General features: G+C 42.5%; 1 protein-coding gene across 1 annotated transcript in view; it reads right to left on the reverse strand.

The window, feature by feature from the left end:
* The window catches only part of RSBN1L (round spermatid basic protein 1 like), a 47179-nt gene extending 31001 nt beyond the window's left edge, over window positions 1-16178 (reverse strand). The window contains exons 1-2 of the mRNA XM_066182816.1: window positions 15555-16178; window positions 4365-4478 (exon numbers count right to left, since the gene is read on the reverse strand). Of these exons, the coding sequence (XP_066038913.1) occupies window positions 4365-4478; window positions 15555-16149 (709 nt within the window). The 5' untranslated portion in view covers window positions 16150-16178. The remainder of the gene's footprint in view (window positions 1-4364; window positions 4479-15554) is intronic.
* Window positions 16179-22511: the final 6333 nt, after the last annotated feature.

Genomic DNA, 22511 nt, shown 5'->3' on the forward strand with positions numbered 1-22511 from the left:
TGTTTCAACCAGAGCAGCTGTTTCTCCATTTGAGGTCACAGCCAAAATTAGAGGGGGACTTTAGACATTTCAAAACAAAAGCCAAAAATTCATAACACTTAACCCTTTGTTTCCCCAAGTTTTCTAGATGACAGCTAGTAGGAGGAAAGCACAAACATTTTTAACAGCAGCCAGTAATTAAAATCTGTTCTGACTTCCTTACTTTAGGAGAGCTCAGTCACCAAAATTTAACATTTTCCTTTTGATGTACCAGAAGTCTTTGTCTTAAGCTCCAGACCCAGAGCTCCAGCAGGAAGATTTCCAGCACAGCTCCCTCTCCAGTTGCCACTTGCTCCATCCCATTTGATAGCTGTGTTTTACCCTCTACTCATACATTTTATTGGTAAAAAGCTAGTAACTCAGTGCATAAGGACTGTGAAGCAAACTCAGTATCACAGACAAATCAGTGTGGCGGATTGTGTGCCCTGCACTCTTATCCCACTTACTCATTCCCTCAACTAAAGTGCATTGCATACAAATACTTAAACATTTTCCCTTAAGATACACAAAGAATCGTGTCTCATGTTCAATATACTGACTTTATAATTACTCATGTAAAAAAGCCATCTATAAAAAAATTTAAAGGTTCATAAGAATGTACAATTAAATGTCATTTCTTCCAGAAGAATAATTTTAAAAAAGCTTTAGAAAACAAATTGTATTTATGTATGTTATATACCAGCCAACAAAATATTCATTTTCAGTTCTTTGCTGGATTTTGGCATTCAATAAACCAAGGCATTTAATCTTGCAGAAACACTAAGAATTTCTCCTCCCGCAATTTTAGCAGTTGCTGTGCTCAGATATAAATAATCAGAAAAACAAGACTGACTGTTTTTTTCTAAAATGAAGAACAGAAATGGAATTGTTTACAAATAAACCTATTAATCATCCTCCTTTCTGCAGGACTTCTAGTAACTTTGTCATATCACATTGCTGCAAATATTTTGAATTAAAAGCTCAATTTCTAGACAGTAACTATTTACAATGCAGATTTTTCTTAAAAATAAATTTAAATCATTTAGAGTTTCTGAATTTTTAACGATATGCATGTGCCAAACATCTTTGGTCTGAAAAGTGGGCTCTTCCTTCCACACAGCAGACAGACAGACATGGAGGCAATTCTATAGCCTTATCTACAGAGAATACATCTTTTAAGTGCAAAAGGATGACAAAAAACCCTTTTAATTCTAGGTTCATAAGAAAAGCCATCAGGCTCTCTGAAAGAACCTCATTTCTTTTAGCAGCCTCAAGCACAGCAGAAAAACCCTTTTTAAGAATTGCCCTTCTCAGACACGGGCAAGTTTTATCACTGCTTTCAACAGAACGCCAACCCAAGTTTAGACAGATGAACAGCTCACATCCCAGAGCCTCCAAGTATAAATAAATTCTTCCACATTCAGCTTAGAGCACCAAAATTAGGCTTATGCACCAGCTCTGCCTCAAAAGGCATCAGTCCCTCGGTACTGACCTCTTTTGTATACTTGTCACCTTTGACCTTGGACAGACAGTTTAGCTGGCTGAAGTCACGTAGGCTGTTACCTCCACCCCCTGAACCAAAGTCAGTCACAAACAGATGGTCAGAGCAGTATTTCACAGTAAGATATAGATCTAATACATAGAGGAAGGAAATAAGCTGTCTTTAGGCACTGTACTGTTCATTTCTAAACACACGCACATTAAAAACAGAAAAAACAACCACAAAAGCAAAACCCCGAAGAAATGGAAAGAAGTCTCATTCCGAAACTCTGTTCCAAAGCCCACACAGTAAATCCTGCACCCAAAACAATAGGGCTTTAAACTTAACTTTTGTTACACAGGAAGAAGACATTCTTAGATTAAGAGTTAATATTTGAAAAGGTCACAGAGACACTGAACACTGATATATACAAGAAGCTGCGTCATAAAGCACTTCTGCCTCTGTTCTCTCTTGCCCAGGATGTAAAGTTAGATCAGCAGGACAGCTCAGGAAATGTCATACAAACCTCACAGCACATACAAGCACATCCAGTCGTATTTTAGAGGCCCACAGAAGACACCAAGCTGCCGTTCTGAACAGGATACAAACCCCGTGGAGATGGCCTGCTCTAAAAAACTGTCTGCTCTCCTAACTCACTCCCTTCTTTCCCTGAAATAGGCGTCAATTTTGCAGGATATTGGCAAACCAAACAGCCTCCACAAAACACTTAACAGCCAACACCTTAAAGAAAACCTAAAATATACTTGAGTGATAAGAACTCAAATGAAATAGGGGTAAAGCATCTAATTTGTAGCACTGTTTGCTGTGAAAATCAGCTACCTTGCTTCTCAGCAGAGGTGTTCTAACCGAGACCCTGGGCATAAGCATTTTTACATTAACCTGAATATAAAGCACCATTTTAGGTATCATCCATTAGATCAGTGTAAGACAAGTTGCTTCTCTGCAGATTGCACCTCATCTGCTGAACAGCAACAGAAACAGAACCCAGTGTAAAAAAGGGCTGCTATTCAAACAAAGCCTTAAGAACCCACTGTTACGGCAGTTAAGCGTTGCCCAGTATCTCAACCACCGACTTCCTTCCATGCTCAGCAAAGACTAGTCACACATGCCCTTTTCAGAGGAAGTCACCAGCTTACACAGCCCTCAAGTTCAAGGCAATACGTCAATACTTTGAGATCTGATCAACACAGGTTTTAAGCTGTCATTATTCTGAATACAGTTACTTGTGTGCACAGTATAATATGTGATGTAGTAATTACCGGGTTCTGTGCCTCTGACCTCATATAAGCATTTGGAAGTTCAAGATTTGATTTGAGGGTTTCAGTTTCTGGTTTGTAAATAAAATACTACAGTACACAGGGTAACAGAAAAACATATCAGGAATTAGTTCCTAACTTCAAAAGCAGAGACTGAAAATAACATTAAAAAAGCACTTGGTCTACTCAAATAAGCAACACCCTCACAGAAAATCAGACACAGCATGACCTAAGTGAAGAGTAAGGTGGTTCAAGTACTGGCTTTAATTGCTGTGCTCAAAGGGTTGTGAGCAGCAGCAGCACAAATTCCAGCTGGAAACAGTCACTGCTGGAGTAATCCTGACTGTAGTATCTCGTGTCAGTATTGTTCAGCCTCTCCATTAATGGCATCGTGGGACAGAGCACACCCTCAGCAAGTCGCAGCTGATCCAAAACTGGACGGACCTGATGCACCACAGTTGCACTGCCAGCAAGAGGGACCTCAAGAGGCTGTAGAAATGGGCCAACTTGGGGGACTCATGAAGTTAACAGAGGGATGGGCAAAACCCTGCACCTGGAAGGAATAAACCCAGAAGAAGGCTGACGACCTTCCTCATTCCCTTTCATCATGTTTTTTTTTACATACACTGATGAGATCCCCCCTTCAGCCTCCTCTTCTCAGGGCCTATCAGTCCCAGCAGTCTCTGCCTTTCTTCACAGACCATACAACAAACACATACTTTGTATTGGAAGGGAAGTTTAAAGGACATCTAGTCTAATCCACTGCAATAAGCAGGAACATCTTCACAATTAGATCTGGTTGCTCAGAGCCCAATCCTTGACCTGACCTTGAATGCTGTCAGGCATGGGACATTCTGGGCAACTCGTTCCAGTCTCTTACCATCATCATTATTAAAAAAAAAAATAAAAATCTTCTGTATATATAATCTGAATGTAGTTGTCCAGAGAGACTGTTGCCTCCACCCTTGGACATAAAGAGTCTGATAATCCTGGGCAACCTGCTCTAGCTGATCATACTTGGAGCAGTTGGACCAGATCCCTTCCAACCTCAACTACTGTACAGTTCTAAGATTCAGTGGATGTACAAGCCACATGAGAACATAACCTTTCATTACACAAAACAAAGTTGAAGAAATTAGCCAAAATTAAGACTGTATGTTGCATAAAACTGCTTAGTATTTGACAAAGCTCCTGCATTATAACTCCTTAATTACTCAGTCTTGTACAATTAACATTAGACATAAAATGTAACATGCATTCATCTTTCTTCTCCACAATATATAAAAGGATAACCTACATCTTGTCAGCAGTTATTGAAGAATCACTAATATTGTTCCTTGAAGTTCTGGTCTTTCCTATTATTACTATTGTATATGCAACACTGTGATGGTAGTTCTACCTTAATTTCCAGTACCTAGCACGGTTGAGAAAAAAAATTAACATCAGGTTTTAATTCGCAACTCTTGTACCAACCAACCAACCAGGAAAAATGGCACAAGTTCAATGAAAAACACAGTATTAAAACACAGCATCCAACCACAAATACTTCTAGCACCAGCATGAAAAACCAGTATGTAGTCTGAACCTACCTTTCTGCAGTAATTTGATCTCTCCATTTTCTTTCTTGATCTCATTCATTATTTTGTGCTTCTTCTTTTCTTTTTGCTTCTTTTCCCTTTCTTTAACTTTGTCTTTGATTTGACCTGAAATGCAAATATTTCACAATTAAGCAAGAACAGAAAATTAATTGTCACATACATGTTTCCTATTACTCTTATGCAAGCTCTATTAAGAGGATATAGAGGAGGAGTTACAAGGAAATCCCAGTACTTACAATATGAAAAGCTAATATTTATCTGTTGCATAATCCAACATAAGCTTCTTTAACTCAGGAAAGTTTTGTTTGTTGTGTTGTGGCTGTATGCAACAACCCAGCAAGTGACTGTATAGTAATTTTTGCTTACTCCTGTACCTTCTGCTCGTATTTTGCATCTGCAGTCAGCTCATTTGTTGAAATTGGAATTGCATGCATTACATAAGAATTGGGGAAAACAGTACAGTTTGCATTTTCTTGGATGCACAACTACACTGAAAACCTCATAACTATCTATACATACTCTGAACTTAAAAGGCTTCTGCAAATACCTGGCAAAGGTGGCTTAATCTGTCAACTGAAATATCTTTTATATTAGTCACAGGCTAATGCATTAATAGCAGCCAGATATAATTAATGAAAACATAAGATATGCTGTATTCACACAGGAGATTTAATTCACTGATGCTTCCCCTGCTTACCTACAATCAGCAACAGCTTATCTGAGCAGTGTCATTATTCATTTACTTTCTTGTCAAGTCACCCCAGGTTTTTAAATCCCTGACACAGAAAAGCAAAGCCTTTAGGCATGCTTTCTGCATGTAAAACACTAGACCTAGAGGAATTCATAATTTCAAGCAGTCATCTTTGCAAGCCAAGTTGAGATTCACTTATGAGGCCAAGCATTAAAGAAGTCAGATTTTACTAGGCTTATATGCACCGAAGCCAGCACTTCACGCCTTATTTCCTGGCCTGAAGCCAGTACCTGCTCCAAGAGCTCACTGGGCTTTTTAACCTCCACAGGGAAAGAGGAAATCTGATTTCAAGCTTCTACATAATGTTATGCTTCAGTAATACAGCTGAGAGACAGCCCTGATGTTTTATTCATGGTACTCGCATTATAAACCCCAAGTGGAAGCAAAGAAATCCAATTACTCTTCCTTAAGCATTCACATAAAATTGAAGAAGCAAGTATGTTCACTACTAACAAATCAGAAATATTTCAGAACCAAACCAAAAAAAGCTCTCAACTCTAGAAGGCAAGGTAGAGTGACCCCCTAACCAAACTAATCAGGAAGCATGTTGATGAAGGTGCAAAGAGCTGACAGTAATCCGCATAAATGAATGTTCTAACAGTGATCCCACAACATTCATATCTTTCCTCTGAGGAGTATTCTAATAAGGACACAGAACTTAAACCCTGGCAATTCTTAGGGTGAAGCAAAGAATGTATTTTGGGGAAAGTCTTAAGAAAATAAGTCAAATAAAAACCAAAATCGATGGCAATTGAGATAAGTCTGTTGCCTCTCTACAGATCATGATCAAAAGAGGGAGAGAACAGAAACTAGACTGGCACAAATATAATAAGGTAGCTGCACTTATAGGATGTCTTGGTTCTAAGTGACTGAAACAATTGTGCCCAAGAACAGCCTTCTCCTTTCACCTCTGTGGGAAGGGATGGATGACAAAGCAGATTTATGTGTATAGCAGACCATGGAAACCAAACAAGCTTTCCTAAGCAACACAAACCTTTCTGGGAATAGGTTTAACACACATAAATCTTCCTCTCCAACCTGTGTCTCCCCAAAAAGGAATCTCTTATTTGTAAATCCCCTGCAACTTGAGTATGAAATTGGGTGAACTGTACAACAGGAGTTAATAGAACACACTGAAAGCAGACACTCAGCTAGTAGGCAGTAACGCCAGGCTTGATTTATAACCCTTGCTGAATGATCAACTCAGCCAGAAATAAAATCCAGGTCTTCCCATGATAATTGTATCTCAACATTTTTGTATGGTTAAGAGGCACACTTGACTTCTGCTATCACTTACAAATCAAAGCAAGATTGAAGAGCATATACAAATGTTGAATCTTGCTGAAAGAGGACAAAAGACTGAAAGAATCCTTTACTGCCAGCTCATGAAAAGCATCACAGGCCAATGAATCTTCCAGTTTTGTCAGAAGCAACACATAAAGACAGAGAACCTTTAAAGAGCCTCTAGTTTATTCTCACATCTACAAAGCAATTAGAGTCAATGGTGAAACTTTACCAACAAAAGAAACAATGAATGCATTCTGTAACATCCCCCATCAACAGCCACAAGTAAATCACACCTTAAGTGACTGCAAATACAAGGTAAATGCAGCTGAGAGAAGTCTGGAGAAAACTTTCCCTGCCAGAAATCAGAGTATTGTAACAAAACCAGTGTAGAGCCTGATGCAAGTAAAGAACACCTGAGAAGCTCAATTTGAATGTACAGCTTTTCTGTTTTCCTCCCGGAAAGCTCACAGAATAGCTGAACAATAGTCAGTAGTACACTTCCAAAAAAAAAGGCATAAATAAATATTGGAATTTCAAAAAGAATCTTTGCACATTAAAAAAAAAAAAAACCAAAAACTGTGTAGAAATGACAGTTATTCTATGGATTAACACTTGAACTTAATTCTCAGTTCAAATGTCTCCAGTTTGAGTGTTAGTATGTATTTTCTAGTCTGGCTTGCAGAATTCAAGCACAACTCTCAAACGAAATTCTGCAGATTATTCTCCTCGGGACACCCGGAAACGTGAACATTCTTCACAAAATTCCTGTTTTAAAATGAATACCCCCAACATTAAACAATTTACAATGTACATATCATGGTATAAACAAGCAGTGCGTGACCCTGGCAAGGGAAAACAAGAAAATCTTGTTCTGTTGAAGTAATGAAAACCTGAAATGCTCTTGGTACAGCTTTTTTGAAGTTTCCAGTAGAAGCTACTACTGGTCTCCATTTCATTGGTAGGGCAACAAGATCACAAAGTAGTAAAAGGTAGAAAGATGTTTATGATAAGCTTTCCAGGTCCACAGAAAGTGGTGCAGTTAGCTTCCACCAAGACCACTCCTAAGAAATAAAAAAGAAAAATAAAAAAACTTCTTGAGCTGCTGAGGATGAAAAGAGCCTCCACAGAAATAACATAGCCCAAATACACAGCCTTCCTAGGCCTTTACACAACTCCAAAGACATTAAAACTAAAAGCCAACCAGTGAAAATAATTTGTATCCCAAGGAAAAAAAAGAAAGAAATCTATCTTTTCATTAGCTTACCCACCTACCAAAACACACACTTTTGCTTTATATGCCTTTGACAAAGAAATACACTGCTCAGGAAATGACTGGTCACAGGCTAAATAGAATTTGCAAATACTCCCTACCTGGGTTAAAAAAATATAAATCCAAGTAGGAATCAGCTATGGAAGTTCAGTAAGAGCTACATTCAGTCCTTAGTTTTCAATGTCTACTGACTGCGGGCAAAAAAACCTCTCTCTATTACTATAAAGTTATTTCTTACTCTTGTGGCAAGCTGACCCTGGCTGGGCATTAGGGGCCCACCAAAGCCACTCCAGGACTCACCTCCTCAGTTGGACAGGGGAGAGAAAATACAACAAAAGGCTCATGGGTTGATGGAAGGACAAAGAGAGATTGTATGTAGCATCAGTTACTGCCATGGGCAAAACAGACTCAACTTGGAGAAAAAAATTCATTTATTACCAATCAAAAGTAGAGCACGGTAATGAGAAATAAAAACTAAATGTAAAAAACATCTTTCCCCTGACTCTTCCTTCTTCCCAGGCTTAATTTCACTCCCAATTTTGTCTATTTCCTTCCCCTGAGTGACACAGGGGGATGGGGATTGTTGTCAGTTCATCATATGCCACCTCCGTCACTCCTCCCTCCTCAAGAGAGGGGGCACTCCTCTCACTCTTCCCCTGCTCCACAGTGAGGACCCTCCCACAGGAGACAGTACTCCACAAATTTCTCCCATGTGAGTCCTGCCAATGGGCTGCAGCTCTTCACAAACTGCTGCAGTGTGGGTCCTTTTCCATGTGGTGCAGTCCCTCAGGCACAGCCTGATTCAGTGTGGTGCTCCATGGGGTCACAGGTCCTGCCAGCAAACCTGCTCCAGCATGGGCTCCTCTTTCCACAGGGCCACAGGTCCTGCCAGGAGCCTGCTTCAGCAAATGCTTCCCACAGGGTCACAGCCTCCCCTGGACTTTAGAACTGGGGTGGACTCCTCCACGGGTTGCAGGTGGCTCTCTGCTCCCCCATGGACCTCCCTGGGCTGAAGGGGCACAGCTGCTTCACCAGGGGCTGCCCCAGGGGCTGCAGGGGAATCTGCTCTGGCACCTGGAGCACCTCCTGCCCCTCCTCCTGCACTCACCTGGTGCCTGCAGGGCTGTTTCCCACAGATATTCTCACTCACCTCTACAGCTGCAACTGGTCCTGTGCAGTAACTTTCTGCCTCTTAAAATAATCCCAGAAATGCTACCACTGCCACTGGCAGCTTCTCACAGAAGCCACCCCTCTATCTCTCCTGTTACCAAAGCCTTGCCATGCAAACCCAACTCTACTAAAGAAGCCAGTGTATACTTTTTAAAATACAGAGCTCTGTAGGAATAAGCATCCCAGTTTAGAGAAAATACAACACCCAAGGAATTAAGAGATTTCTACATGTCTCATTCAAGTTCACAGTGAAGAGTATCAGCATAAAGTCCATATTCTTTGCATTGGACATTACAGAAACAGTACACCCACATACAAAAGAAATGCTGCAACAGCAGTACATTAAAGATGTGCTACATATAGACAGAGAATTTTATTATGGTGTGTGCCATCTCACCTTTCTAAAGGGCATCTGAAAGATATTTTCACTTTACAATTCTACACAGTGAACTGAACTAAGTAAGGAACTATATGCATACTTCCTCCTCAAATTCCAAAGCTACTTTTTCTGGATGTTAGGTTAAGTACATAAATAAAAGAAATAGATAGATACACACTGTATTTATACAATAAATAGCCATTTACAACCAAAGGCTACAGTAAAAGTTCTTAGTTTCCCAACTCAGGAGATACCTTCTCATAATGACTGCCACGATTTCCTAAGCAGTAAATACAAGAACATAAATTCAAAGATCACACCATCCTGATTTCAGAAATCTAATCAGATCTTTGCCTCTACTGCAAGCTTTCTACAGACAAAAAGGTAAACTTAGAGCATAGAGAATGAGTGGGAAGTGGGAAGTGCTCTTTAGTGGATGGGCTATGTGGAGTGTGGTGGCTGACACTTGGGAAATTTGCACCTTGAAGCCCATGCAGGAGCTCAAACAAGCAAGTCCATTTCAGCACTGAAAGAGGAGAGCTGTACAACTCTGTCAGATGCCAAAAGCTGCAGCTGCTTTGCATCATTTTCCAGATGGTAACTCACATTAGTAGTCAGTCACAGATTACATTCAAAGTATTCTGCCTCTCTCTCCTCTGTTTGATTTAAGGGCTGTCACTGCACATGCAGCAAAATATTTACAGACTACTGCTAAGGGACACCATCAATATGGATAACACCAGCAGCAGTGCAACTGAAAGGAAGGGGGAATAAGGAGGGGCATACAAGAACATCAGTTCCCATCCCTTCCATCAGCTCTCTCCTCACTTTGAGCAAACACCCATAAAATAAAACCTCCAGAAGCCATGTTTAACTGGTTATGCAGGTACATGAAGTACATTTACCATCACCACGTTAACAGCTTTGACACCTGCACTCATTAAATCCTACAAGGGACACTGCAGAGCAGGCTTCCCAGTATAATGAACATGGAAAAACCCATTCAGTATTTCCAGGATACAAAAAAAAAATCATCAAATAAGGGACAGGTTTCACATCCCAGCAACCAGGAATATATGGCTGACACCTCTTACAGTAATCTAAGTTTAAAATTCAAGATACAACTAAAGAAATCCCCTTATCAGGCAAGAACATTTCCCTAAGCTCTTCAATGAATGGAAAGGAAGACAGATCCCTTTCAGAATTAAAACATTTCAAAAAAAATGAAAAAAGAATGACAAAGTTCCTTTAAGCTTTGCACTTCTAGGGACATCTTTTCCACATGCAGAACTGCATGAGCCAAGTTTAAGCTCAAGCACTGGGGCATTGCATCAGAAATTAGCAAGAGAATGTGACAGCTGCAAACGAGGCCTCTTCAAGAGGTTTCAGAACAAATGCCTCAGCCTCCTGATCTTGTGTCAACTCATAAAAATTATTTGGTATTCTAAAATCAGCGTAAGTTCTGCTGCATAAATTACACACAAAGCTGGATTCTGGGGTACAGGAAGGGCATGGTTCTCCAGCTTAGAAAGATTTTTGTTCTGCCTAGAAAGCTTCAGGTTATCTTATCAAAAAGGGGCCAGGGTCCCTCAAGAAAAAGATGCACTGCTCCAAATTTCTCCCAACATTGCATACTTACATTATGACACTACCAGCTCTGAAAACAGAACTGCATGGAAATCTCAAACAGCAACAGAAATTTGAGAAGTCCCCCTTCCTCCTCAATATCATCCTTAAAACCTTCTAGGCATTGCTGCTTACAGTAGGGTATCTAAATAGAAGTATATTGAAGAATTCAGAGTGGTCAAGAGGCCTCATAAGCATGAAAATGACTGCTACATTCAAAAAATTCAACAGACAGGAGGGGGAAGTGAGTCAAGTCACGTAGCACGAGGAAAAAGAAAAAAAAAAGGGAAATAGAAGTTAACAGAAGAAGGAAATGTTTAGCAGAAGAAAAAAATAAAACATAACCTAACAAGCAAGATGCATGGCCCCAGTTCTAAAGCAGGGAAAAAGAACTATCTTCAACCTACTTTGGTAACAGACTATGAAATGAGTATCCCACTGGACGCGGACCAAAATTATTAAGACTAAAAAGTGTAGCTTCTTGAAAGCTAAAATCCCAGAAGGGTCACACAATACAAGGTAATAGTTACCAGAAGAATCATTGCTAAATGCTCACCTGAAATGTAATCTTATCTATCCTTCAAAGACAGCAGGAGAAGGAAGGGGGGGTGGGGAGGGGTGGGGCAAAGGAGGGAGAGTTAAAAAAATAGACTAATATTAAAAAGAAGAGCTACAGCACCATATTCAGCTTTCCTGATCATATGGGGAATCCCCATCTGCAAGTCAAAAGATGTCAATCTCATTTTGCAACTGCCTGCACTCTGAGGCAATCTTATCAGCAAAATGGATCACTGAAGAAAAAAAAAGGAGAGGGAAAGGGAAATTGTACACAGAAACAGCAAGAAAAGCAGAAAAGATGGATCAATAACTGCACTGTACCTTACAGCAAGTATAAAGACCAAAACCAAAGACTTGGACAGGGTTGTCTAATGAAGTGGGGAGTGGCTGAGCCGAGCTTTGCACTGTTATGAAAACAATTTCAACTATGGACTGCTAGAGCAGAGTATCAGTTAAATGACTAACTGAATCAGCAGTCATAGCATGAACAGCAATCACTTCTGTCAGACTGACACTCTGTTTTAAAAACAAAAACATTGCACAACTTCAGTTCCACTGTCAGAATGTACACGACAAGTGAAAATTTAAGCTCAGTTTGAACAGCCTAAACCTCGTTATCTGCAGAATAAATCATGCATCCGGCAAAAGACTCTTTCAGGTTCTCTGCATGGTAGATCATCTCTGAAGGGGTCACTGAACTCCATTCATTTAATGGAATCACAAGCTGTAAGGCCTGGTTATGACTCTGCAACTTAAAAGCTCTTTGCAATTAAAAGACCAGAAAAGTCTTTAAACGAAGACTTGAAGAAAATATAAAAATTTTTGAAAAGCTTTAGACACATCAGCCATCTTGGTTACTACCAAGCTTAACATCTTCCTACCACTTAGGAAATAAGGCTGCCTCAGAACGAGGCTCCCTTACCTCATAATCACTATTGCAAGTGAAGGACATCAGCTCCTATCATCAGCTTTTCTGAATGCAAGGTGAAAAACCTCACAATTTCCTCCTCACTGTCAATACCCTACCAGCATTACAGTAACTAAACTAAAATTCGGAAAGTGCAATTGCTACTACTCTCAAGGCCAGATCTCACATTCATTCACTGCCCATCACTGCGCACCCTGATTCCCTGTATTATTTTGTCTATACCACAGTCCTAACAATCTCATGAGACAAATTTTGCCATTCTTCTCCTGATTCCCCTAGCTTTGCTCCTCATTTTCTCTAGTACTGAGATGTGTGCAGGCCCTCAGTCTCTCTCACAAAGGTAAAGCTTTTTCTCCTCACGCCCTAAGGGCTCTGTGCGGCAGAGCACACAGCTCACTGAGCACAAACACAACTCCTCCTCATTCACAGGTACTGGGAATTCCACTCCATCCCATGTACCCACCTGCAATGCATCTCCATTTTGGCTGCAAACAGGATGATGGACTTTTTTCATTTTCAGAAGCTCAAAACAACCAAGGAACTCTCACCCATTCCACCTGCATATCTCTTAGTATTTCTGCCTCTATACCTCTAGTCTCCCCACTGGCACAATTTTCCTTCTGGCAAGTGTAGCACTGGCATGTGTATCAGTTCAAAATGCTAGGAGAGAAAAATTGTCAATACCATCAATTCCACATTGCTGCTCCTTTTCCACTGCAACAAAAGCAAAAACGTTGTCTAACTGCAGACGCCAGGAACAACAGGCTGCACTTGCCTGCATGAGCTTGATTTTTAGAATGCACTGATGACAGCTTCTACAAACTCACCTCATTACACCTAAAGGAGAATATTTTATTCCTACTTCCACGCCCCTCATACGTTCTGTACGTTCAAGCCTTTCAGTTTTTCTTAATTATCCCAAATGGTCTAAATTTACCTCTGTCATATCTGGAGGCTGCCTAAAATTTTCATTCTTCTTCTATCCTACCTTCCTGGCCTTTCCTACAGCACCTAAGTATAATCTTTTGCCCTCAAACAAGACCAGAATCACCCCCATGCTGCTTTTGCCTGCTATTTTAATTTCAGAGTATTTCAAATTCATTCCACGTTCACTCACTATATGCTGCAACCACAGTCCCTCTGGTATCTTTTTCCAGTCTGTAGCTTCAGCACTCCCAATGCACAAGTCCTGAGTATGCCACCCACCCACCTTAATGGCATTCTTAGCTTTCCTCTGTACTTAGGATTCTATGTGCCTGCCTCCCAGCCATTCTTTTCTCCCTGCATCATAACTGCATTTTTCCCTTTCCTCTCTGCAAAGTAAATTATTCACAGGATTAACAGCACAAACCTGTTCTTTAATCTACAGTCAAATACTGAATCACTTTTGAAAGGCTGGCAGCTTTCAGCAGAAGACTCAGTGCATCCTTCACTTTCTCACAGCCTTCTCTAAAGAAATTTACAGTTTAATTAAAATAAAGTTCTTCTTTTATATAGGAAATTATGCCACAAAATTTTAGCTTTAGAAACTACTTCCTCGAAACAAAAATCTGTAGACTCAGATGGCAAACAGGTATTGTCTGCCTTTGAAAATGTATTTGTTGCATGTAGATAAGTTTTCAAGGAATAAATGTAAGGTAAAAAGATCTGTTCTGAACACTCAGGAACTAAAAAAAACCTAAGAACTTGTGCCTGTAGCTTCCAGATACAAGGTGCAGATTCTCCTCTTTAAAGACAAATCACATCAATTATTCAGTTAACACTATCAGTGCCAATTTCTTTCACCAATGGGAAAGAATATTTCATCCTGCTATTGTAATAGGGTTCCAAGATTTACCAACGTGACTCTTTAACATTGGTAGGACACTGAGCAATCTGAGCAAATATGGTTATTAATTACATAGCTTTGCAAGAAGGATATTGGGTGAGCTTCTTGGCAGCTATCTTTAAAGACAAAATGACTTCACCAACATCAAATGGGTATTGAGCATCATTTCTAAAGGCTTCTCCCAAGTCACCTTTTGGACAGTAACAAAGGGAAAAAATAAGCCCTAAAATGGAACACTTGAAAGCACTGAAATTGCATACTTAAAACCCACTTGTACACCACCAATCAAGATCCAAGTAAATTTAAAAAAAATAAGCCTCAATGGTAAGTGAATCATAGACTAAGATACTCATGGAAATTAGTGGAAAATGAAGTAAGGCAGCCCAGACAACATAGTCAATAGACAAAAAGGCATCTCGATATTTCGCTACAAGCTCCACTGATCCTATAATTACAGGTATAGGCCACAATCAAAGTAACCTAAATTTACACAATAGTAATCTATCTTTCCTTTAAAAGAAAGGAAACTTGATTAAGCTAGGTGAATGTTTCAAATTCCTCATATTTCAATGTAAATATAAATGCATCAACATCTGGTTTAAGGTCACTGGAGACTGGGAAAGGACACACTAGGAATAAAAGCATGTATTCTTGTACTGTCGTCAGATATTCATGCATTGTCTTTCAGTTCCCAAGATTTACTGTTGATCACAGCAGGAATCCAAGCAAGACTCCTGCCTGACATCTTGTCCTACCTCGTACGGTCATTTCTGTCGAGCCCCGCTAATGAACTAACCCAGCACTCCTCCCCTTCTCCTGAAGACCTCGAGCATTCCTTGGGAGATGTGATCTTCAAAAAATAAAGAAAGCCTGAAGCAGCAACTACATGAGATTTCAAAAGTCCAAGAATCTAAATTTAAACTGCATGCTCTCTAGTACTCAATGACTTAGCCTGTAAAAATTACTAGCCTAAGAAACGAGATGATTCACGATTTAATTTCGAAATTACGGCGATTCTTCGCAACATGTTCCGCGTTTTCCCCCGAATTCAGTTTTGTTCGCACATTTCTAACAAACTACTCGGCATCCTCATTTCCCTAATAGGTAAGAAAACCTAAGGCCTCTGGCAGCTTCTGGCTGACGCCATCGCTAATTCCACACCCCCTTTTTTGACAGGATTGACGGCGGACTGAGCCGCCGCTGCCTTCCCCACGAACTTACACAACGCCAGCGATGTGTGAGCGGCTCCAGCGCTGCCCGCAGCCCCCGGCCCGGGTCACGGCCACTCCCGGTGCCGCCGGGCAGCTCCGGCGAGACCCCGCGCCCGGTGCCCCTTCCCGCCCTCCCTCCCCGGCCCCGCTGCCGGCGCTGCCCCGCCGCTCACCTTTCGGGAACAGCAGCTTCACCTCCCCGTTCTCCTCCCGGCTCAGGGCCCCGCCGCCATCTCCCGCCGCCGCCACTACGGGCAGCGCCCCGTGCTTCCTCCTCTCCTTGTCCCGCTTTTCCTTGGGTCTCTTGGGCTTGGCGCTGCCGCCGCTGCCGCCGCCTCCCGCCTCGGCCGCCAGCGCCAGGCGGTGCCGGTGGTGGCGGTGCTGGTGCTGCGGGTGGGACGAGGAGGGGGAGGCGGACGGCGGCAGCAGCACCGCGGGCGGCAGCAGCTTCCGGGACAGTGGGGAAGGGAACGCGAAGCCCCCCGCGCCCGCCGAGGGGCCCGAGGACAGCGCGGCGAAGCCCCACGGCCCGGGGCCGCTGTAGCTGGGCACGACCGCGGGCAGCGGCTGCTTGGCGCTCCCGCCACCGCCGCCCCCTTCACCGTTGACGCGCTTAGCGCCCTTCAGGCTCCGCTCCTCGGCTCCCTTCACCTTCTTGGCGGCCGGCTGGGATCCGCGGGAACCTTTTGCGTCCGGGGCCGTCCTGGCGCCCAGCAGCTCCTGCTCAGGGGGCGCCGCGCCACGACCCGAACTGGGCAGCTCCGCCATCTTGGGCTCCGGCGTCTATTTACTCTCGGCTCGCCCCAACCGACAGCGCCGGGGGCGGGGCAGCGCCACGGCCTCGCCCAATGGGCCGGAGAGGCGCCGGACAGACAGCGAGAGCCACCAATCGCAGGGCGGGGAGAGGGGGCGGGCTCTCAGGGGATTGGGGGCGGTGGCTCGGCTGAGTGCGCAGGGCGCGCGGGGGCGGGGGCGCTGTCGGGGTGGGCGCGGGAGTGGGGACGGCGTGAGGGGAGCGCGGCGGGGCTCGGAGCAGGGGAGAGGCGGCGCTCCTGAGAAAGGCGTTTGTTTGGGAGTAAGGAAGGTTTGGACCCCGGCCCATCCCGGGGGTTTCGTTAACACCTCAGGTTTTGGGCTTCTCCACTTTGGGAGCGGCTGACGGGATCCTGGCGGCGCCGCAAACCCGCGGGGTGTTCCTGGGAAGCGCGTTTGTTTAGGAATAAGAAAGGTCTGGACTAGCGCCGTTCCCGGTGGATATCCCGCGGGATGTCCCGGGGGGGGGGGGGGGGTTGTTCGTTCGGTCCTCTCTGAATCCCAGTTCTCCACACTGTCCCGCATCCTTGGAGTCAGATAAAGCTTGGAAGCTCCGGAGGGCCGGGTGGGAGGAAGGCAGAGGCTGCCGAGGTGCCGATGCCAGCCCGCCGGGACAGCCAGGTGTCTGTCACCAGGGCATCATTGACCGCCGTGCCTCGGGGAAGGGATTTGAGCTCAGTGTGCCAAATAGGAGCCCCCCACTCCTGCCTTTGGCTACTAAAGCTGCCATATCCGCGGTTCAGGAGCAGACTGAAATTCCCCCAAGTTCTGGTGTCAGCAGGAAGCGTTGTGAAAATGCACAGAAGTTTCTTGGAGAGTTCGCATTGCCGGGCTCCTGCTCTGGTCAGTCACACTTCGGATCTCCTGATTGCCGCGGGGAGAACAGAGTCGCTGCCACATTAAGCCGAACCTGGCAGATGGCAGCCAGATGAAATTGCTCTGAGAAGGTCTGTACACGATGTATCAGCAGGCAAACAAGGTTTTAAGTTTAGATTTTTTTTGTTCCACAAAGCATTTTCATTTGAGCTGCCACTGATCAGCCTCGGAATAAGCTCCTAGCACTTGGGCCATCTCCTCCTTTGTTTGTTTTGAAATTGTAAACCAGGCTGAATGCAGTTCAGTGTTCATCTCAACAGCAGCAAAGAATAGATTTCCTGTATGCAGGTAACTCTGCTTTTTCCTCAGATGTTTCAAGCTCCACTACTGTGAGAGTGTATCCTCAAGCTCTATTTCTGGGCCTGTTGGGGGAAATGGCATCTGCGTCAAAGGAGGAACATTTCAAAGCATGTATTGCAGCAATAGTCAACTCACATCCAATCCCAGAGTGAAATCCAGGTACTAATCTACCCATGTGTACATAGGCTGGTAAACTAAGAGTGGGCCTATGAAGGTCATCCTCAGCTCCCCTCAATCAGTGGGTGAGAAAAACGTGCATTTTAGTAAAGGTGACCCATCCACCTTAGTCCAAATCAGTGATTTGGTTTCAATTGATGTTACAGGTGCCACAATATGCACACGAGGCCATGGGTACCCCTATATACCAGTCCCTAATGGAAACTGGATTGTGGTGACTCTAGAGTGAGAATTTGAGGCACCTCATGGCATTGTCTCAACTTCACGGGCTTTAAAACCAAGTTCATCTTACTTCTGTGCCAGTATTGATCCCAAGTCAGATGTATATTAAGTTCACTCAAACCTCAGAGAAGTCACAACCATATTTTCACCTCTTGCTTTTAGGGGCTTTGAGAAATGGAAGAGTAGTGCTTCTTTGTTCTGTAACTAGAGTAAATCCTAGGGGTTGGTTTTGGTTCAAGGAACTTGACTAGAACCTCTGTGAAATGCCAGTCACCTAGGAGTACATCACTTTTCTCCATGCAGCAGGCTTAGCAAGATTTATTAGGCTGGATAGCTGTATAAATAGCTGAATATCTTGATATGTGCACTTACACCATTGTTAACGATTAAGACAGTTCATATTTCTGATCTTTGTATTGCACACATAAAACTGGTGAAAGAACTCATCGCCCAACACTTGATTTAAAAACTGACAAATAAACTTATAAATGTGCAGCAAACTTTTAGAGCTGTCAATATGCCACTAAACTCAGGTCAAGCTGAAGTTGTTTCCTGTGCTTTCTGAAGTAGCATATTGTGCTTGTAAGCATAAGCCAAGTTTTTATTAGTGAATTCTTCATAAAATTCAGCTGGAGCAAGATGACACAGTACCTATTACATGTAATTGTTGCTTGTTGGAAAGCAGTGTGACTAATGTTTGGAGGTTTGCTGCTGCTATATCATACCTATTTGTCAGCAGAGGAAATTGCAGGGTGCATGAAATTCAGAAGCCGGCTCTGTTTCAGCTCCTGCAGTCGTGCTGCGGTTTGGGCATTAGAGGGAGGGGTGTTGTCCCTGTCACTTGTTTTGTCACTAATCACACAGATACATTAAAGTGCCCCACCATACCTATGGTGAGCACACATTCCAAAGCATTACAACTAAATTTCAGGGTGTCTTCCTTACCACCTCTTGTTACTTTAATTAAACCTCTGGCTGCAGGTGCACACGTCCCAGGCAGATGCTCCTGAATGAGACAGACAAGATGAGAAACACCAAAACTGCTTCAGAATAAAGAGTATCTTTAACAAAAAGGGGGTAAATACAAGCAGGATGGCTTGTGTAAAATACAGGTTAGAATCAGAAATTTGTTCTGATGTTAATTGAAAAGAGTGAGATACATATGAAATGATACAATCTCAAGAAACACTGTCAAAACACTGCCCTAAACCAAACAACTACACAGAAATACAGTAGTGTCTCATGTCACAAGTCCAGTCCCCTAAAGAGAGGGAGCTGTCTGAACTGGGAGTATTTGTGGGGATCAGTCCCTGGGTTGGCAGTACCCCACACACAGAGACCAGAGAGCTCATCTCTTTCAGCAGATGACTATGAAACTGACTATGGAAATTATATCAATGTACTTTTGTCTGTCGTTTTATATGCACTTAGGGAAATCCATGGAGATTTTCTAGACCACGGAAACCGAAATGAGGCAAAACCATAACAGTAAAAATGTCTAGCACCAAGCAGTCCAGTATGCAACATGCATTAAGAATAAGCTTCCCCTGCTATTAGCCTGCTTATTGCAAGTGTGTTGCCATTTTAATTAGGATAATTATGAAATGCTGATATAAATGGTTATTAACCAAAGCATTTCTTTAAACAAATTAGTATATATGCTCACCTCAACTTAGAATCATTTCAGACATCCTCTGTAAAATCAAAAGCTGAATGTAAATGCTGTACACAGGGTTGAGTTACAGAGTTTTGGCTTACACTCTTAACTGCCTACCAAAGTGATGCTTTGTAGCCTTACTCAGGTCTCCAAAGAGAAAAACAGCTTTCAGAAATGTTACTTAATCTTTTTATAATTTCAACAACTTGCTCTCCATGTGCTTACTTCCTTGGTTTGGCATCTGCACAGTTCTTAAAGTCAAGCATGGAAATAATTGTGCCAACTGTAAATTGAAAACATTTGATAACACTTAGATGTCATTATGCTGATTTTTGTCTGCAAAATTAGCTAACTGTAATTCTTAATGTTACTAATTTTTTCCTCAAACTCATCGAAAGTGAAATAATTCGTCTTTGGAAATGGAGGTGAAAACTAGCCTTACATGCACAGAAACGTACTGACAAAGGTGATCTCATCATGTAAAAGTGTGATTTATTTTAGAAGAGCTTCATTTTCCATAGTCAGGATTTTCAGAACAGCCAGTGACATATCCAAATACTTCTGCAATTACCACCCAAACAATTGAACTAAGTGGGACACTGGGGACTTACTTGGCTCATAACCGGGAGCTGCTGACAGCATGAGGAGCCTTGCTGCAGGGGGATAAGAACTGCCCCCTCCTGCCCTTGTCCTTGGCAGGGGACAGTGTCCCCACACCTGAGCAATGGGAATGTGCAGCCCAGCACCTTTGATCAAACCAGTGACCAAGGCAGCAGTTGTCCCAAAAAGCCTTTTTTCCCCTCAGAAGCAGCTGAGTCTCTGCTGACTGCTCAGGGGTGGTGGGTTAGACATTTGGCAGCGTGGCAGAGCAGACAACTGGGGAAACTCATGGTTTTTATTACACTGTTTGTCTGCCAACATTTTACAGAATCCATAAAAAACCACAAAAAGGAGTTTACACTTCAGGGAGGACCTTCATTACTTGTTTCTTGTTTAATGTTTTTTCAAACAGCTAGAGATTACTGCTATAACAGCTCTTTAGTCTTTACAGCTGGTTTTCTCACTTGTGTTTAATATTTCTTTTTCGAAGTGTAATAACAATCACAACAATGGAGCAAACTCGGAAAGTCTTGATATACACAATCTTAAATGATATCTGCTTGCAGTTGAAAAGGTAGTTTGCTTAGCTGTTGTCTTCATAGCACCCTAAAAAAATTGGCTATTTGAAAGATCTTTAGAATTTTTCAATACAAAAGATACATAATGACTAAAATCAGTATGAAAGCAAGAGGATGCAAGCCAAGCAAAACTATTTCCTTACATATGGAGGAGATGGATCAAAGTCTTATCCATTTGCTTATTTCAGTAACAATTAAGAGATGAATTTTCAAATGAAGCTGCTGGCTTACAGTTCTGGATTTTTTACAGATTAACAGCCTCCTCACTGCAATTTGAGATACCTGAATTCCTTGCTGCTGTGCACAGATCTGTACAGATACTAAAACAAGTAGTGATTTTTTCAGTTTCCTTAGACTCCGCTACCATTAGATCCACCTTCACTCAAATCCCTTCAGAGTCTGTCCACTCCCATATTTGTTCACTGTATCCTGGCTGAATTTTAATAATACAATAGAGACCCTAAACCTTGTTATCCCAGTTTATCTACCACAGCTGCTACAGCAAGGCTGTGGGTGCTCCTGTCCTTGGGGAAAGAGAGACCATGGGAGAAGGGCTCTTTCTGTGGGCTGTGCCTGGAAATCACCATCTTTTCTGCTTGTTGATGCTGCAGCTGCAGGCCACCCCAAACATCATGGAGAGAAGGACCTGCAAGTCTTTGCTTCAGCGGGCACAGGAATCAGTATCTATTTGCTGTGACAAGGACTTAGACCAGCCACATTTCCAGTTGAGCTGTGTCTGCCTAGGCTGTAAATAGCCCCATATCCCATCCTTTATTCATATCAGCTTGGAAATTCTATAGAAGTCTTTCAACAGGAGATTCCAAGGGTTTCACAGGTGATTTTTGTTTTGATTGAGGGCTTTTTTGGTATAAGTTTTGACATAGTTCCTGTTATATATCTTTAAGTTCCCATCCCACCCAAACCATTCCATGACTCCATTAAAGAAAAGGCACAGACTCTCCCAAGCTAAACTTTCAAATACTTGTTCATTAACAAGCAGTTCTATGAGGTGTGCATATCTCTTATGGTTACCAAAGAGTTCAAGTCAATGAACTGAAATCCCTATGGATTTCCTGATGGCTTTTTCTTCCCCCATCCCTAAAGGCTTATGGAATGATAAACAGATCAAAGAATGGTCGTGGAATGGTTGGATTGGAAAGGACCTTAAAGATCATCTCATTCCAACCCCTCTGCCATGGGCAGGGACACTTTTCACTAGGCCAGGCTGATCAGAGTCCCATCCAACCTGGCCTTGTTCTGGAGTACATTTAGTTCTAGGAAATTCAGGTCTTGTCTCTCAGGCACAGACACTTAAAGTAGCAGTTTATATTTGTAAGTGTATATAGAAAAAGAAAACAAACAGCTAGTTATACAGAGCAGCTAATCTTTCACTGCTCATCTCAGCTTCTTGCTCACATAAACAACATCCACAATAAAGAGCTTTCTGTCTACTCACAAGTTTCACAGTAGAGGCAGCAGTTCTTCAGATCAGTGGCCACAGTGATTCTGGGAAACAGTTAGTTTAAGACAAACTGTTAAAAGTAAAAATGCATTTGCCATAATTTCCTCAGATTTTCTCTGATGTACCAATGTAACTGGAAGATAATTACACCTGAAATTTCTAGACCATGGCATTAGGAAAGCATTTCACAGGATAAAGTCACCCAAAAATGTTTTAATGTATGTCCTGGATAACAGTTAGGGGCTTTGGGATTCACTCAGGATAGACAGAATAACTTCAGTGTAAATCTAATACATCACTATCAGCCTCAGATCAGTCTGGAAATGGAAGATGAGCAGGCTCCTCCCAGCCTGTTCATGTCAAATCACAACTGTACCTTGTTACTTGTACAGTCTTGCTCTGGCTTGGAGGCAGGAATGCTGAGCCTACATGATGGATAGCCCCA

Source organism: Chamaea fasciata, unplaced genomic scaffold, assembly GCF_029207755.1.
Source record: "Chamaea fasciata isolate MVZ Bird 193981 ecotype frontalis unplaced genomic scaffold, bChaFas1.0.hap1 SCAF_5, whole genome shotgun sequence".
NCBI lineage: Eukaryota > Metazoa > Chordata > Aves > Passeriformes > Sylviidae > Chamaea > Chamaea fasciata.